The sequence below is a fragment of the Dysidea avara genome, chromosome 10, assembly GCF_963678975.1.
Source record: "Dysidea avara chromosome 10, odDysAvar1.4, whole genome shotgun sequence".
Lineage (NCBI taxonomy): Eukaryota > Metazoa > Porifera > Demospongiae > Dictyoceratida > Dysideidae > Dysidea > Dysidea avara.
In genome coordinates, this window is record NC_089281.1 from 9,398,902 (window position 1) to 9,415,907 (window position 17,006).

A 17,006-nucleotide genomic window follows, 5' to 3' on the forward strand; every position below is an offset into this window, starting at 1 on the left:
TCAATGCATCCCTCATGGCTACTGATCAATAAAGATAGTTGTCAAGCTGATATGCTACAATGCAATATTATTCATTATTGTATACACTGTACATGCATGTACAGAAATCTAAAAAAATTATCAATCATTTTCATTTATTGGTTGTATGGCTGTTGACCAGTCAAAACCAGCAAAGAAGGGATGAGACTTAATGTCACCTGCTCCATCCATACTACTGCCTATATTAGACAAACTGAATATCTACATGCTTAAGGCGGCATATTCTTACCTAATCGTTCCTTTGGATTCACTTGCAATAACTGTAGCAAGAATTTATTATGCTATACTTACAGAATATGAATTGCACTTACTTGAGTTAATAACGAACGAGCTTCTACAGACACTGTGGCTGGTATTTCTAGGTCACAATGGCTGCTTAATCCGCCAGGATGGCAAGAAGTCAGTGACTAGTAGGTGTACAGGGTAGGTATAACACATGTACAGTGAATTTGATGATGTGTACTAGCAGAAAATAACAAGTCTAGTGCAGTGTAATAAAAATGAGCGTTGGATTTACACACAGAGGATAAAAATGGTCAGTTAAATGACGTGCAGATAGTTATATAACCAAAGGAAAAATTGACATTCCACTGCAAAATTTTACTTGCTATATGCAACTGGATCTGCAAAAATCCAGCATAATGGTGTATTCTCCAAATTCTTTATCATTATTGAATATTTATATATAATCTACATAGCCAAATCTATGCTCCCCAGAGAAATTTCAATTTTGTATCAAACAGTACGATGGTACTCTTTAAGTAGGGATCGCCCCAAAGTGACGCACACCGCCAATATTACCGCCTTTAAAAATCATACTAGAGAAACATTACATGACAAAAATCACTTTTGCAGAATAATATTAGTCCATTTAACACGAAATACACATTGAAAACAAGAAAACACTGGTAACCGAATAAAGATTTTTTTTAAATTGCCGAAACTCAAAATTTAGTCTGCCTCACTACCATTTGCAAGCCTAGAGGCCAAACGAAGTAGTGCATGGCCACCATTTTACACCACAGTAACAAACTGACCAGTGGGATGTCCCTTTTGGGGTTCTGATGAGTGTAGGCCCTCTGTGCCTTGTCTGTTCTTTTATCTTCAATCAGGCTGCTTGTCTTCTTCATCCAACGAAACCATATCTAGGCATTAATTTTCGTATCAACATGTTCTTTCAGCAGCATATTTAGATGCCACAGAATTATTTCAGAGCTGGACTTCAGAAGCGCTTCAGTCCTGATGCTACTATATAAGAGGTACAAGTACACAAAAATAATTGGAATTTTCAACTAGAGTAGGGACCATAGCACATTGATAAAAAGTACTGAAACAAGCTGGCATGATACTAAATCACAGTAAAACAATAAGAAGTGCTACAGGTGTATATGCTCAAGATACCATAATAAAAATGCACAGTAGGGATGTAACACTTCTTTTTGATTTAATATCATGCACTACTCCGGTTTGTTTCAGTACCTTTTATCGATGTGCTATGGTCCCTATTCTAGTTGAAAATTCCAAATTTTTTGTGTACTTGTTTGTTAACTTTTTTTGTAAATAATTATTATGACTGGTGAATCCATGTATACCGCATCTGAAATGGTGCCATGTGCCCCAGCAATATCAATTATCGTCTGAAAAGTGAAGTATCTATTATGCTTCGTTGTCAGCTATGTTCAACCCATTACGCAGTATTACGAATCAAGAACTGCTAGAAAGCACCTCTGCAATCCACGCATACCAAAAGAAAGAAATGGCGCTGTGTGCCCCAGTTATATCAATTATTGTCTGAAAAGTGAAGTATCCATTACGCTTTGTTGTTGGCTATGTTCAATCCGTTACAGAGCAGTACGAATCAAGAACTGTTCAAAAAGCACCTCTGCAATCAAAATAGCCACTATGAAAAACACGGACGATTTTCAATATGAAGGGAAGCCATCACGTGCTATCGCCAAATCGACAGCCGTCAGCAAAGATGAATGGGACACAAAGGAGGACACTGGTAAGTCTATGAAGAATGCATTGTACGTACTGCGGTATGCCAAAAGGCACCTCTCGGGCTGAAGCAACATCGAACAGTAAAAAATCAAGCCCGTAGCCTTAGAGTTATGCTTGTCTGAAGGCATCACTCAGTCAGTCAGGCAGTCAGTCAGTAGAAAATTCCGTTAAATAATGTAAAAAAAAAAATTCCATAGCAACTTGGTGAAAGAGTTTCTGGTTGATCTGAAAGCTTGTTTGGGCTTAGTTTTACTTAACCAATACTGCATCATTGTCGTCAGGGAAAATTGAGGCTGCCTTTTGGGTGGTGTTATTTCGTGGGCCACGTCTACGGTGGTCCCTACTATACAGTACTATCGTACTGTATGATACTAGCTAGATATCCAACTTCATGATTGGGATCCCGTTCGTGATAAAGTTCACGACCACACCCATCAAATAATAAAGATCTAGGTGGACTAATAGCGACAGAGTATGGAGACCATGCACACCTCTTACAATCTAACTATTTGCTTAACAGTAAACAAGATGACTTCACCCCTTATTGGTCTAGTTAGCTGCACACCTCTTGGCTGACTCGCGATACTCTACTACAACATTCACTCTACACTCTATAATACAACAGTCATATGTGATATTCTAATAGAACAGTCACAGGTTACACTGTAGCTAGCTGTGCTACTACAAAAAAACTAAAACTAGAAAATTGTTAATTTAAACATGAAGTAGGGATCTATGCAATAAAAAGTAGTGAAAAAAAGAGATGAATGATGGTATTACAGCATAGAACGATGGAAGTCCCTACTTTGGCATTGAACAAAATAATTGTTATAGCTAATGTACCAAAGTAGGGTCTTTCCCACCAAGCTATGCTGTAATGCTATCATTCATCTCTTGTTTCACTACTTTTTATTGCATAGATCCCTACTTCATTTTTAATTTTTTACTGCCAATACTATTTGGAATTTACAGCCCTACAAAGTAGCAACAACCAAAAGATCGATTTGACAGGAACTATAGGGAAAATAAATTACAGGTGCTTACAAAAACAGCTGTAACTTATGAATGTAATGATATAGCTACAACTTGCACCATTGTATTTGCCATTAGGGGAATTCATTGCTGGCTAAGTTTTTCCTTGTATTGCCTTCTTCACTACACACAGAGACAAAATCAGTGAAGAAAGATCAATCGCATATGATCTCTTCAAAGTGATGTATAAATGCCCATAACTCATGTATCCATTGGTATACACAAAAGATTATTTGAACTCAGGCGAATAAGATTATATCCAAGTTGACTTTTTCTTCACAAAGAAAAAAGGTTTACAGTTTTTTTTTGAAATACAAGTATTTTATCCACTATAATCAATGGTATATACTGTAAATTTAAGCTAGCACCATTATGCCGGGTTTTTGCAGATCCAGTCATATATCCTAACTGCTAAGGATGCCATATGGTGTCTTTGTGCTATAGCACGTAGACACACTATAGCATTCATGCATTAAACCAGCCAATGTATCTATCATGAAAAAAGGCATGTTCCTACAAACACCAGAACATGGTTGCACACTACTGCAGGTAACAATATGTAATCATCTATTCATCCATGTTGGTATAAGCATACTAAAAAGATTTGAATGATATATAACTAAGTAGTCTACACTAGGGAAGGGCAACAAAAGGGAAGGGCAAGGGTGTAACTTACAAGATTGCAGTGCAACTTTCTGTCAGACAGAATTAAGACTACAGAGTATGTGTGAGTTTGCACATGCATACAGTGTAGTTGTAAAAGCCTTACTTAATGAACCACAAAAATTCTTGGGACTGTCGCAAGTTGCATTCTTGTGTGATATAAATGCAGTGAATCATTAAATAGTTTTGGCGGTCATAAAAAAATCATTACTTTTAGCAACAATTACTTACTAGGCCAGTGAGTAGTTCATACAAAATGACTCCTAAACTCCACCAGTCCACCAGTGGTATGGCTTTACCCACTCCACATATCTCTATCAAAATTACATACGTAAGAGTTATAAACCTGAATTAAAGGAATGTAGAGGTGCTGCATGTACCTGGTGCTAAATATAAATGATCTGCCAACCGTGAATCAGCTTGAGGCTGGACATGGTCCCAGTTACCGAAATAAGTTAATTTCACATTACCTAAAAGTAAATTAAATACAAATACAGAACCTGTTTCAGAATGTATATTATTCACCATTTTCTGAGATCAAAATGTTTTCTGGATGAAGGTCTCTAAAATCACAGTCTCACATATTTCTCTACATATACATGCATGCAATGCTGATTTACCTGCATACCACTCCTTGTGAATGTAAGTGCTCAAGTGCAACAACCACTTGCCCTACCCACTTCCTAATAAAACCCTCAAGGTGCACATCTAGTTCAGTCAATTCAAATTCTTCCAATTTCTTCCTTACTGAACCAGGGGAGTACTTCCGAAAGGGTTCCTTTTCCTCACTTGGAGGAGACTTTTCCTTGTCAGATTTGTCACTGTCAGTAGTGACCAGTTTATCAAAATCATCAACAACTGAAGGTGGTACTTTATCAGCACCAGGTGTTGTAGGGGTAGGTGGTTCAATGGTAGTGAGGGGTATTGGGGATGGAGGCGGTCTCTCTTCATCAAGACAACTTGTGTCCACTCCCGATTCCTCAAGGGCATCACGTAGTTCTGTCAAAGAGGTCACAGATTTTTCTTCATCACTTGAGTGTTCTGAAACTTGCTCATCTGCTGGTGGTAAAAGTTGTTCATCCACTGGCTGAGATGTTGCTGGTGCAAAGGATAATTCTTTCAATAATTCTTCATCCATAACTTTGTCATCTTCATTAATATAACTATCATCTACTGGGTCCAGTGAAAGATTAAGAGGAGTGCTGATTCCAGATTTTCGTCTCTCAAAGCGGTCTTTCTCAGCTTTAAGCACATCTAAGATAGTTCCTCCAGTAACATATTCCAATAGCAAGTAGATACTGCTGGTAGTTTCATAATGATGTAGCAGTTTTACCATGAAAGGGCAAGGAAACTACAGTGTAAAAACTACATAAAAGATGAAGTGCAGAGTTACCAGACTCACAGATGATCTGTTCTTAGCTGGTTTATTTGTCTTTCCAACTCTTCTAGTGACCAAATTCTTATGAAGTGTCTTTACTATAAACTTCTCCCCACTGTGCTTACTTTTCACTAACATACACTGCAACGCAGATTCAAATTTCAAAGAAACTGCTGTGTACATATAAACATACCTTCTTAAGGAGTCCTATCACCTTAAAGTCACCAATATAGTGAGGTTTTGATGACTCCTAAGGAACAAAATTAAGATAAACAAAACATGTAACAGAAACATGCTAGCAGTTCTGCTACTGTATAATAAAATTTACACGCACCTTATTAGCAAGGTGTTGATTGTAAATCTTCTCAGCATGTCGCAAATATCCACCAGTCTTTTTCCTAACAGCCTCTCTCCTACTTGCATCTTCGTCAGCTACAATGTAATAGAATTTACTACACATATATCTCATATGTGCATGTACTTTTGCAGGTGTTACTGAGCCATGTGTGTGCATACAAATTTGGGATTTTTCAATACTAGGAGTGAATCGATATAGAGCAGGGGTTATACAGAGATTTTAAAAGCACAAAGCAAGAAGTTTTGGTGTAGAGATACATTAAACTAGTACAAAATACTATTCTAAAAGGTGGGTATTTACTAAACTCAAAAAAATCTAGGTATTGGTATCTTACAATATTCAATCCACTCATAATTTCTACATATGTCATCTCCAGCAAACACGCTCCAAACTCGAAAGTACTGGGGACCACTTGTATTATAAAAAAATCAGTTGACTTAAGGACATACCCAGAAAAAAAAAATTTACACACATACTTTGAACTCCCCTCAGCAGAAGTCCCACTCCAGACTTTAGTGTTTCAAAAGCTTGTAAATAATGGCCTCTTCTTTCAAGCTCAAGTGCCTCTCTTATCATCTGCCCTGACTGCAGTAAATAGGCTTCAGGAGATGAAGTGTCCACATCAGGCGATAAGGGTGCATTCAAAGAAAACTGTTCTGCTATTGAAGGATGATGATGTATAATTGATTCAACTGGTTGCTGGGGATTTAACCCCTCTAATTGTAGGGGTTTAGTAGTTGCATAATCTTTACTATCCAATGAGTTTTGATTATCAGATACACTGGTCACAGAAACCCTCGCTGAAACTACATCATTTTCAGTGGCATCTAATTTAGCAAGTTCATCAGTTTCTTGTAAGGCACTATTCCACCATGAAGGCACAGAGGAAGATTCTTTAGTGCTGGACGAAGAAACTGCAACAGTAGAATCATCAGGGATAGGACTGACAGTGACTGGGTGCTGTGCATGATTATGAGGTGCACCATCTTCTTCAGTGTCACTACCTTTTGGTGTTAAACTAACTGAAGTGTTCCATTCTGTACCTTCTAGTGAAGTGCTAAGCAGTTTTTTAGCATATGTTTCAGTTAGACTCTTGTCTTCATCATCTGAACTGCACATGCTGGCTGGAGTCTGTGACTGTATTGTAAGATGACTGTCATCAAGTGATTTCTGTGAGCTATCTACAACTAAAAGAGTGTTACTTTCTTGATGGTCTTCATTGGAAGAGCTCAACTGAATTAAGTTGTCACCACTATTGAAGTTAGTATTGCTAGTAAGTACTGGCTCTTTAGATTCCCATGGATTAGAAGTTGCAAGCACTTCATTGTCATCATCAGCAGATAGGTTGTCTATAGGAATGGGTGCGTCCATTGTTAGAGTATCAATTGATGACACAGAGATTTCAGAAATACTTTGATTTCGGGAGTGTGGATCGAAAAACTTATAACCCTATTAAACATTGTGCACAACATATACAGTAGGCATATCATTTGCAAACCTGCAAAAATTCAATCAGAGTGTCACTCTTAGCAAGGTGGTGTAGACTGCTAGCAGCCTGAAGTATTTCAACACATGATTTTTTCCTTTCCTCGATTACATCAGGTTTAAAGCGATCTACAGAGTCATAATTAATTCTAAACAGAGGGATTGCATGTGAGACACATCTTAACAACTGTTGCTTATCAGGCATTTGTGAGCTCCAAAGGTGAAGGCTACAGCTATTCTCAGTGGTTTGGCATAGATAAGTTAGTTGACTGTATAGATTAGGACAGCCGTGTCAAACATCAACAAAGCATTAATATTGTTAAATAATCAACTCAAATGTAATATTGTGCTTGTCTGCCTTTAACTATTTGTTTCTAACCCCTCTGATAGAGATACTGTACAAACAGTGGGTGACTCAAGGTGATCTACCCCATTCTGAACCATTCAAAAATATGCCTCAGACTAGCAATGGCTGTTAAGTGTTTTCGCCACATTTTTTTGTGTGTGCAAAAAACCCTCTATGGGGAAATGCTCTTACCAAAATAACTAGCACTTATTAGTTGTGGAAGTTTACTTGGATCCCCTCTGAGTTTGTGAATCTCCTCAAATTTTTTGGACAATATTTGGAAATTTTTGAATCGTTGCCAAGCATAGCACTAGAAAATAAAGCCAAGGTCACAATTGTACAGATACGTACTCTGTATACTTACATATTGCTCTTCTTGAGTTTGTTTATCAATTACCTAGACGGTACAACACAAACGACTGTAATGTATTACTATTTATATTAACAAACTGTACATGCATATGGTACTAATACTTCAGCTACTCCGAGCTACCTATGCAACTCACCTTAAACACTACTCTGTATAACGTCACACCACTGCTTGACTTTTGGTGCAAATCAATTGTAAACGACTTCTTTACTATAGTTCCGAATAAAGGATGCTTTTTTGACAGCGAAGTCTTCCTTCTTTTGTCAGAAGACATTAATATAGTGGGTGACTGCCTAGGTGACTGCTTAATCAAGTCGAGAACCAAGTACACACTCACGCTCAAGCACACCCGCCCACTCAGCAATTATTCTAAATAAATCGCACTCCATCTCTGAAAGGAGGATCCAGAGATGGGGTTGTTGACTATTCTGAAAAAGATGAAGCAGAAGGAAAAAGAAATGCGGTTGCTGATACTGTATCCTTTGAAATAGTATAAGAGGGCGTCCTATACAATCTGTGCTCGTACTGTCCAAAGCAGGAAATGTTCAATGAAAATATTTCCCCACTGTATTACTATACAACCCCCTTCCCCCCGGTGTATATGGAATTTGACACACTCAGATGTCTAATGCTCCATAGTAGGGCAAACCTAGCATGTCAAATCCCCACCATAAACCCCAGATGCAATGGAAGGATTTGATGCAATGATACATACTTGGGTGTTTATCAAATGTCCCATGGTGGGGCAGCAGTTTTGTGCAAATTCCTCTCTGTAAAGCCTCACCTACACCCGGCAGGGGGAGGTGGGATGAGGCAATATGATTTTTAGATGCGTAATGAAAATCAAGCCAGTGCAGTGTGACACATAAAACATTTGTCATTCCTAATGTTCAAGTCTAATGTTTACCACTATAATTGGTCCAGTTTTTAAGTGAGATGAGTGGCCTACCATAAAGTTGAGTGGGGAATATAATGGACTATCTGAGTTGGGCTCATGTGCACAATGGGACCTAGCCCCCCTAGAGAGTAAAGACATCATGCACTATTCCCAGGGCGGATCCAGGGTTTAAAAAAGGGAGGTGCACCTGGGTAGTAGGTGTACAGAAGAGAGAGTCTGGGGAGCTCACCCCCCAGAAGCTATAACTTTTATATTTTTCAGACAAATTTATGCACAAATGTCTAAATCATACTGCTTCCTAAGTGGACTAGATTAAAAGTTGTACAAGACCATGTGCATTTCATTTACAAAATATTCCTAGCAGGCTAAGTGTGCCCATGCATGGGATAGTGTTGCAGATGTTAGTTTTCATATTCAGCAGGATTCTCAATATTGTTATGTGTGCACGGTGACTGTTCTATTAGAGTATTTGACTGACTGCTGTATTAGAGTATCTCAATCTTGTAAAGTCTAAGATTTTTTTTGGGAGGGGTGGGGGGCACTTGCCCCCCCCCCTCCTTGAATTTGCCACTGATACTATCACCCAAGCGTTGCAGTGGCTTATAGTTACCATTGAGTGCATATGATATGCACGGCTTTGCCTGGTTGCACAACCAGAAGTCCAGATAAATATACGGGTCAACCGATTATGTAACTGAGCAAATAAATGTTATTTTTACACACGGGTAAGCTATATAGGTAGTAATAAATTACAAGCAGCAGGCAACCTGTTGCAAGATTACCTGCTGCAAGAAACAGCAAGCTACAAGCAGCTTCTACAGCAAGTTTCAAGTAACAGGTAGCTGAATTGCAAACATCTGTAGGAAGCAGTAAGCAGCAACAAACTCAAACAGCTGCAGCAAGTTACTAACAGCAGCAGCAAGTTACTAACAGCAGCAGCAAGCTGCATGAAGCATTGTATGAAGCATTGTATAGTAGTTAGCAATAAATTACAAGCAGCAACCAACTGCATACAGCAACAACAGGCAGTTGCAGGCAGAAGCAATCTGGCAGCAGCAGCTAGCAACAAGCTATATAATAGCAGCAACTATAAGCTACTATCTGCAACAGCAGCAATAGAAGCAGCAAACTAACAAGCAGGCAAGCAATAGTAGTAATACAACCAGCAAACAACTGCAGAAAGCAGCAGTATTAAAATGAGCAACAGTAATGTCAACAACAGTAATAGGTAGCAGCTGATGAACAGTAATTGTATTTTAGTAAGCATAAGAAGCAAGTATCTACAACACAGCAATGGCAACAGCATTGAGCACAACAATAGGAAATGGTTTAGCAATAGCAAAGAGAAGGTATATACGGCACTTAAAGGCCTCAGCTACCATACATCTCAAAGCACACCTCCTAAGCTATAGCCTCGCTTATAGCTATACACTGCATATAGCTGTCCAATGCTCGCACTAGCCATTCGTATACTTACAGTTGTCAAATTTAAAGTACCGGTAGCTAATTTCTGTACAGTTAGTAATGTTATTGGGTAAATGAGCTGAGGTTTTGCATCAGGATGCCCAGTTATGCAATGGAATTCCCATTTAGTGACTGGCATCCAGTTACACAACTGGTCAAACTAACATATCCATATGGGTCATTCCATGTCAAATCAACAAGGAATTTAGGGTCACCTCTTGGATTTTGATGAAACTTGGTGTGTTTGTAGTACCTGTGGTGCTTATCACTTATGCAAATTTTTAGCTCCACTCACACTGTAGTTTCTGATTTATGACCACAGATGTTTGAATATTTCATGAAAAATTGGTCCATTTCTAGTTACAAAATCGACTGTAACTCCACACTGTGTAAATATTCTTAAACACAACTTTCACAGATGGAAGACTGTTGATCGACCTTTCCAGTGATCCCTAAATTATGGGATGTCTACTTAACTATGGTTCAACAATACTTTATAGAAAACTTTAATCCTTTATATTTCAAAAAAGGCTGTTTGAAATTTTTTGAATTTTTTGTGAATAATGATTGGGTCATGGTCTATGATTGATAAAATTTTTGTGGTGGGACCACATTAATGGGCTCGATCAAGAGATATAATGAATTATGTTGTGGTGTGTATTGGAATTTTGTAGTCAATTATTGCTGTATGGGAGTGTACACCTCCAATAACCACTTGGAACACAAGTTTGTCTTACAGAGTGAAGGTGTTTAGGTACAGTGCAATCTGTATTAGTGACCACCTGTATTGAAAGACCACCTATGTGCTGTAGTTAATTTATACTTCTTTAATTGGATATCACTGTATAACACCAAAGCATCAACCCTTTCTAGCAAATCCAAAAATGGTTCTTATTGGAAGGTGGACTTTGAATGAGACCACCATGTATCCATAAACATGTGAATGCGGTGCCATCTCTTCAGAAATACCTTATTTATTAAGTCTAATCCCGCCATATTGCACTTACGTATGTAGCCCCCACTCTGTACAATTCAAGTTACATACATGGTTGCATAAGTACAACAGACCTCCTCAAAAGGATACCTGGGCTGTTGATAGCCATTCATCATCTCACTTTATAAAAGTACGTACATTTGGACCCAAGAAGTCTGTGGTATCTTAAAAATGAAGACTTTATCAATGGTCCAGGGAATAGAAGAGTCATACTGTATGCAGTACAGTAGATGCATTACTTGTACCAAGAGTAATTTTATATTATTAACAGTTACTTGCACCTCATGTATGATTTATAGTACTGCAATTACTAAAATTAATGGTTTTTCAAAGCATTTTGCATTTATGCTTTGAAGATCAGTGCAGGCAAATGTTAATTAAATATACATGATAATGTGGTCAACAGGTTTGCTTATTGTGTGAGTATGTGTATGAAATTTTGTCTTGATCTTCAGTGGTCACAAATATAAAGTAATTATAAATTAATTTCACATAATATATATTGAGGTGCAAGTAATGCGTGTATATGGTAAAACCTTCCATTCCTAGGACCATAATAAAGTGCTCATATTACAGAGGTCACAGAAGTATCTTGGTTCAAAGGTATGTGCACCAGTGGAGTGGGAGTATCAACAGACATCCTGGTTATCAAGGTGTGCAGGTATCCCTTTTGAGGCGTTCTGTCATCATAACTATGCAGTCACATGCGCAACTTAAATAGGGCTAAGTCCACTACAGTGGGATTCAACTTGATAAAGAAGATATTTCTGGAGAGATGTCACAACGTTCACATGATATGTTTATGGACACATGGTGGTCCGATTTGTAATTTAAAGTCAACCTGTCTAATAAGGACCATTTTTGGATTTGCTAGAAAGGTTGGATACCTTGGTGCTATACATTAAGGTTACGGTATAGTCACGGGCAATCATTCAAAATTTTGAATGCCTATCGATATTTTTTGAGAAGCCTATGAAACCAGTCTAGCAGTGTGAAAAGTTTTAAATGAAGGTGAAGCCCTTCATATTTAATGTTTTTATGTAGCTACAGTGTAGTTTGAGGCAGGTGGAACACTACAATTTGTTGTAGTAACACAAGTAAGCCAGCCCGTACATCGCTCAGCTCCAGCTGTCACTACCATGTTTTTCCGCCGCCAAATACAGCAAAAGCTGTAGGCTCTATTGGCTTTTCTGGGGCATAGTGATACTGTATATTAAATTTGTTAGGTCCTGTGGAAGCGTTGTTGGCATGTTTCTCCCCAGTGACTCGGATACAAGCCTTTAAAGAGCTTGTTTCACCCGAAAAAACTAATAAAAGTTCAATAAAACGTCTATACTACCAGTAACTTAAAAAATCGCTTCCACAGGATCTAGATATTTTAGTTGTTTAGCCACTTGTGTTGAAATTATAAGGATTTAGTAATCTGTTAGTCTGGTTTTTGGCGGCGCGTTTTTATAAAACATCGCTCTATTGTAGACCACACACCCAAGAACAGTCGTTGTTCTGTAGTAAAAACAAACAAGCACAATTAGTTGTATTGCTAACACAACACAGTTGTTGAAATTATTTATCCCTGTTTGGTTTAAAGCAGGTTTTGTAATTTGTTCCGCCCACGCATGGATAGTGAGCGACTGTCAAACAAAAATTTTATTACGTAATTAAGGCGGGCTTGGTGTTGTGTTGTGTATCAGCTGGTAACAGGCTTAAATTGTTGGGAGAATAATAGCGTGCTGACTGGACAGTTACAAGGTACAAGAAAACACACGTAACAGTACAAGATAACATAGATACAACACACTTAGCAACTGGCACACCTGTAAGCGCATGCGTAGTTTTGCTGACTAATGGCGATATTTTCCTGAACCAAAAATCAGGACTGTCAAACTAGTTGTTAACATTTTGTATAAACAGACTACTAGTCTGGCTTCTTGTCTAGGTCCTGACGGAGCCATTTGTTAGAAATAATGTTTCTAGTGCTTGTGATATAAGCCATTTGTTAGAAGTAATAATTAACTGCGGTACATAGGTGGTCTTTCAATACAGGTGATCACTAATACAGATTGCACTGTACCTAAACACCTTCACTCTGTAAGACAAACTTGGCATGGCCTTGTTGCAAGTGGTTATTGGAGGTGTACACTCCCATACAGCAATAATAGACCACTAAATTCCACTCCATACCACAGCATAATTCATTATATCTCTTGAGCCCATTGTGGTCCCACCACAAAAGTTTTATCAATCATAGACCATGACCCAATCATTATTCACAAAAAAATCAAAGAATTTCAAACAGCCTTTTTTGAAATATAAAGGATTAAAGTTTTCAATAAAGTATATTTGAACCAAAATTAAGTAGATATCCCATAATTTAGGGATCACTGGAAATGTCGATCAACAGTCTTCCATCTGTGAAAGTTGTGTTTAAGAATATTTACACAGTGTGAAGTTACAGTCGATTTTGTAACTAGAGATGAACCAATTTTTCATGAAATATTCAAACATCTGTGGTCATAAATCAGAAACTACAGTGTGAGTGGAGCTAAAAATTTGCATGAGTGATAAGCACCACAGGTACTACAAACACACTAAGTTTCATCAAAATCCAAGAGGTGACCCTAAATTCCTTGTTGATTTGACATGGAATGACCCATATGTAACAATTGGACTTGGTAAATATACTGTTGACCATCCTAATAGAGCATCGGGTATTGTAACTAGTATTTTAAAAAAATTGTTAACTTAAAAATGAAGTAGGGATCTATGTACATGTAATAAAAAGTAGTGAAACAAGAGATGGATGATGGTGTAACAGCATAGCTCAGTGGGAAAGTCCCTACTTTGGCATTGATCAAAATAATAATAGCTAATGTGCCAAAGTAGAGACTTTCCCACTAAGCTATGCTGTAACACCATCATTCATCTCTTGTTTCACTACTTTTTATTGCATAGATCCACTTTTTAAATTAACAATTTTTAAAAATACTAATTTGTAAGTTTTTGTTGTTGTGGCACAGCTATAGCTACAATGTAACTTGTATTAGTCCACTTGTATTTTCCACATCTGTAGGTATGGGGAAGGCAGATACCATCACTTATAAACACCTTGCCCATTTGCTCAGTGAGAAGTAGACTTCCCCATATTCTGCGGTCATGGGCTGACTTCACTGTAGTTTGGGGTTCTCCTTGCTGCGCTCTTCAATAATGTGTATCAGGATGGCATTCTAGATCCAAGTATCCCTGTGTGCTTCCAGCTGTCGACCTTGCTGTTGCTGAGGGGCACTAGTCTCCTTTAGAACAATAATATAATATACTGTTTTTATATTGTGCTTGCTTCTTTTTCTTTTAAAAATATATCTACCAGAACAATGTAACTTGTAACTGTTCTATGACTGTTGTATTAGAGTGACTGTTGTATTAGAGTATATCTCGAGTCAGCCAAGGATTGTGCAGCTAGCTAGACCAATAAGTGATCTTGTTTACTGTTAATTAAATAGCTAACTAGATTGTTAAGAGGTGGGGTCTCCGTATTCTATCGCTATTAGTCCACCTAGATCTTTATTTGATGGGCGTGGTCATGAACCTATCGCGAACAGGATCCCAGTCATGAAGTTGCAGATATCTAGCTAGCTAGTGTACCTCTTATAGTAGTGCCAGGACTGAAGTGCTTCTGAAATTCAGCTCTGAAATAATTCTGTGGCGTCTAAATATGCTGCTGAAAAATGTTGATATGGAAAATTAACACCTCGATATGATTTTGTTGGATGAAGAAGACAAGCAGTCTGATTGAAGATAAAAGAAAAGACAAGGCGCAGAGGGTCTACACTCCTCGGAACCCCAAAAGGCACATCCCACTAGTGAGTTTGTTATTGTGGCGTAAAATGGTGACCATGTGCTGCTTTGTTTGGCATCTAGCCTAGCTTGCGATTGTGATCAGTGAGGCAGTGAGACTAAAATTCGGGTTTTAGTGATATTTAAAAATTCTATATCCGGCCACCTGTAAGTATTTTGGTATATTTAATGCTGTGTTATGTATTATATGGACTAGTACTATTCTGTAAAGGTGATTTTTGTCGCATAAAATGTTTCTAGGATGATTTTTAAAGACAAGATTTTGGGCGGCCGTGCAAAAATTTTGAGGTGATCCCTACTTAAATGGTACTACCGTATTGTTTGATAAAGCAATATGCATGTGCCTCACCTATATACCTATTATTTTGTATGCTAACTTGTGAATGATTATAACTTATAGCTGATTGTCATCAGTAGCTTTATTTGTCTTAGCTACTAATAACACAGTAATAAGCTTTATTTGTCTTAGTTGTAAACACCGGGAGCAACCCTATCTAATAAATAGTTCACTGCGTTGACAAGCTTGAACAGACCACTTTACCATTTTAAAATGATCTGGCCAGGACAACTTTGTATAATAAAACTTGAGACCACATATGGTTGTCAGAAACAGGTTGGAATTTTTCTGGACCTTTTCTGCGACATTAATTACTTTATTCTATGAATGCATCATTCTATGAATGCATCACAGCTGCACTTACATAGTCTTGCAATGTGATGGTGATTTAGTGAAATAACATTGGTTTTGTGAGGTGCAATAAGTAAACTTGTTCCATGCATCAGAGTGGGACAGGGAAGGGAGAGGGAGTGGAGGCTATTATAAATGCTCCCTCAATAGGCTAAGGAAAGACACCTGTTGTAATTGAATCTTGCCAATGAGAGTACTGCTATGAGAGTACTGTAAGGCTCCATCCAATTAAACTGTTGTATCTGTTTGGTTCCTAAATACTACATTGATTCTGTATTAGTATAATCAATTTTGTGAACAGAAGATTACCAGTTGTAGATACTGTCATTAGGCTCATTACCATGGTAATATTGTGATACTCGTTGGATGTTTAATACAACCAGCACCCTGAAATTGGTTTGGGTGTGTGTTAGTGCCTGTATCCATGTACTCACATGGTCAATCTTAAATGTTTGTCTACAATTTAAGGTCATTGTACTTAACTATACCACCACAGTGGTTTAGACAATGCTGGGAAAACTACAATTCTAAAGAAATTTAGTGGAGAGGATATTTCGATAATATCACCAACATTGGGGTTTAATATTAAAACACTGGAATATAAGAGGTATATATAGCTTGTAGGCCAATACATGTGATTGACATATTGTGTTTTTGTATTAGCTTCAAACTAAACTTTTGGGATGTGGGTGGTCAGAAGTCTCTAAGATCATACTGGAGGAATTATTTTGAAAGTACAGATGGCCTAATATGGGTAGTGGACAGCGCAGATCGTAGAAGACTGCAGGACTGCAAAGATGAGCTTCATGCTTTACTTTTGGAAGAGGTAAATAGTGAAGTAATTATATTAAATATACGTACATGTGAAGCACTATACCCTACTAATTAGTTGATGAGAAAAATGTTGCACCACTCATTGTTGTTATTATGTAAATATAGAGATTAGCTGGAGCAACTCTCCTAGTGTTTGCTAATAAACAAGACCTACCAGGCTCTTTGTCTGCAGAAGAGATCAAGGAAGTATGATCCTTAGTCTTACAATTTCCAACTATTATTAAATCATGCATACTTTTGCAGTGTTTACAACTGGATATGATCAAGACACATCATTGGCAAATATTGCAGTGTAGTGCTGTGACAGGTGAAAATCTTGTCAATGGAATAGACTGGATCATCTCAGACATAGCATCCAGAATTTTTACTATGGACTAATTTGTATAAATTATATGCACATTTTTATTGTAAATGTTCAGTGTCCATTGTACATAGGCTACTTTAGTTTGCCACACGATGTTTGCTCTGTAATTTGACAACAAAATTTTTCTCAATGCCATGTTTTGTGAAGGGCAAAAATTAAATGCTTTATTTCAAGCAAGGATGTTAATAGCAAGCTTCATGTGCAAATGGTGGGTGTGATATAGTTCATCAAAATGATTAA

At 37.7% G+C, this 17,006-nt stretch overlaps 2 protein-coding genes across 3 annotated transcripts; one reads left to right on the forward strand and one right to left on the reverse strand.

Annotated features, from left to right (window-relative positions):
* Positions 1 to 50: 50 nt before the first annotated feature.
* LOC136236251 (ribosomal protein S6 kinase-like 1) lies at positions 51 to 8,054 on the reverse strand. 2 transcript variants are annotated; one of them, XM_066026378.1, is made up of 16 exons: positions 7,809 to 8,054; positions 7,667 to 7,699; positions 7,495 to 7,612; positions 6,970 to 7,085; positions 6,296 to 6,920; positions 5,948 to 6,241; positions 5,448 to 5,545; positions 5,307 to 5,363; positions 5,138 to 5,254; positions 4,356 to 5,086; positions 4,261 to 4,298; positions 4,116 to 4,205; positions 3,967 to 4,049; positions 351 to 446; positions 269 to 299; positions 51 to 218 (listed from the first exon to the last, which is right to left on the reverse strand). In XM_066026378.1, exons 1-16 carry the CDS (start codon positions 7,944 to 7,946, stop codon positions 121 to 123), a joined length of 2,763 nt encoding a protein of 920 aa, XP_065882450.1. In that variant the 5' UTR covers positions 7,947 to 8,054; the 3' UTR covers positions 51 to 120. The 2 variants fall into 2 exon arrangements, with proteins under 2 accessions (XP_065882450.1, XP_065882449.1); XM_066026377.1 differs by having other exon boundaries at positions 5,948 to 6,920.
* On the forward strand, positions 8,022 to 16,901 carry LOC136236254 (ADP-ribosylation factor-like protein 2). The gene is made up of 5 exons (XM_066026381.1): positions 8,022 to 8,147; positions 16,065 to 16,175; positions 16,232 to 16,394; positions 16,508 to 16,588; positions 16,646 to 16,901. Exons 1-5 carry the CDS (start codon positions 8,083 to 8,085, stop codon positions 16,778 to 16,780), a joined length of 555 nt encoding a protein of 184 aa, XP_065882453.1. The 5' UTR covers positions 8,022 to 8,082; the 3' UTR covers positions 16,781 to 16,901.
* Positions 16,902 to 17,006: the final 105 nt, after the last annotated feature.

What these genes read in the sequence shown, in the direction of transcription:
- LOC136236251 (XM_066026377.1), bottom strand. Translation starts at nt 7,946, where the DNA reads ATGTCTTCTGACAAAAGAAGGAAGACTTCGCTGTCAAAAAAGCATCCT. An exon ending in AAACTCAAGAAGAGCAATAT is followed by an intron (nt 7,613 to 7,666) that starts GTAAGTATACAG and finishes TTTATTTTCTAG; the next exon opens with TGCTATGCTTGGCAACGATT. An exon ending in CAGCTAAGAACAGATCATCT is followed by an intron (nt 5,087 to 5,137) that starts GTGAGTCTGGTA and finishes TTTACACTGTAG; the next exon opens with TTTCCTTGCCCTTTCATGGT.
- LOC136236254 (XM_066026381.1), top strand. Translation starts at nt 8,083, where the DNA reads ATGGGGTTGTTGACTATTCTGAAAAAGATGAAGCAGAAGGAAAAAGAA. An exon ending in AAAACACTGGAATATAAGAG is followed by an intron (nt 16,176 to 16,231) that starts GTATATATAGCT and finishes TTTTTGTATTAG; the next exon opens with CTTCAAACTAAACTTTTGGG. An exon ending in ATGCTTTACTTTTGGAAGAG is followed by an intron (nt 16,395 to 16,507) that starts GTAAATAGTGAA and finishes ATGTAAATATAG; the next exon opens with AGATTAGCTGGAGCAACTCT.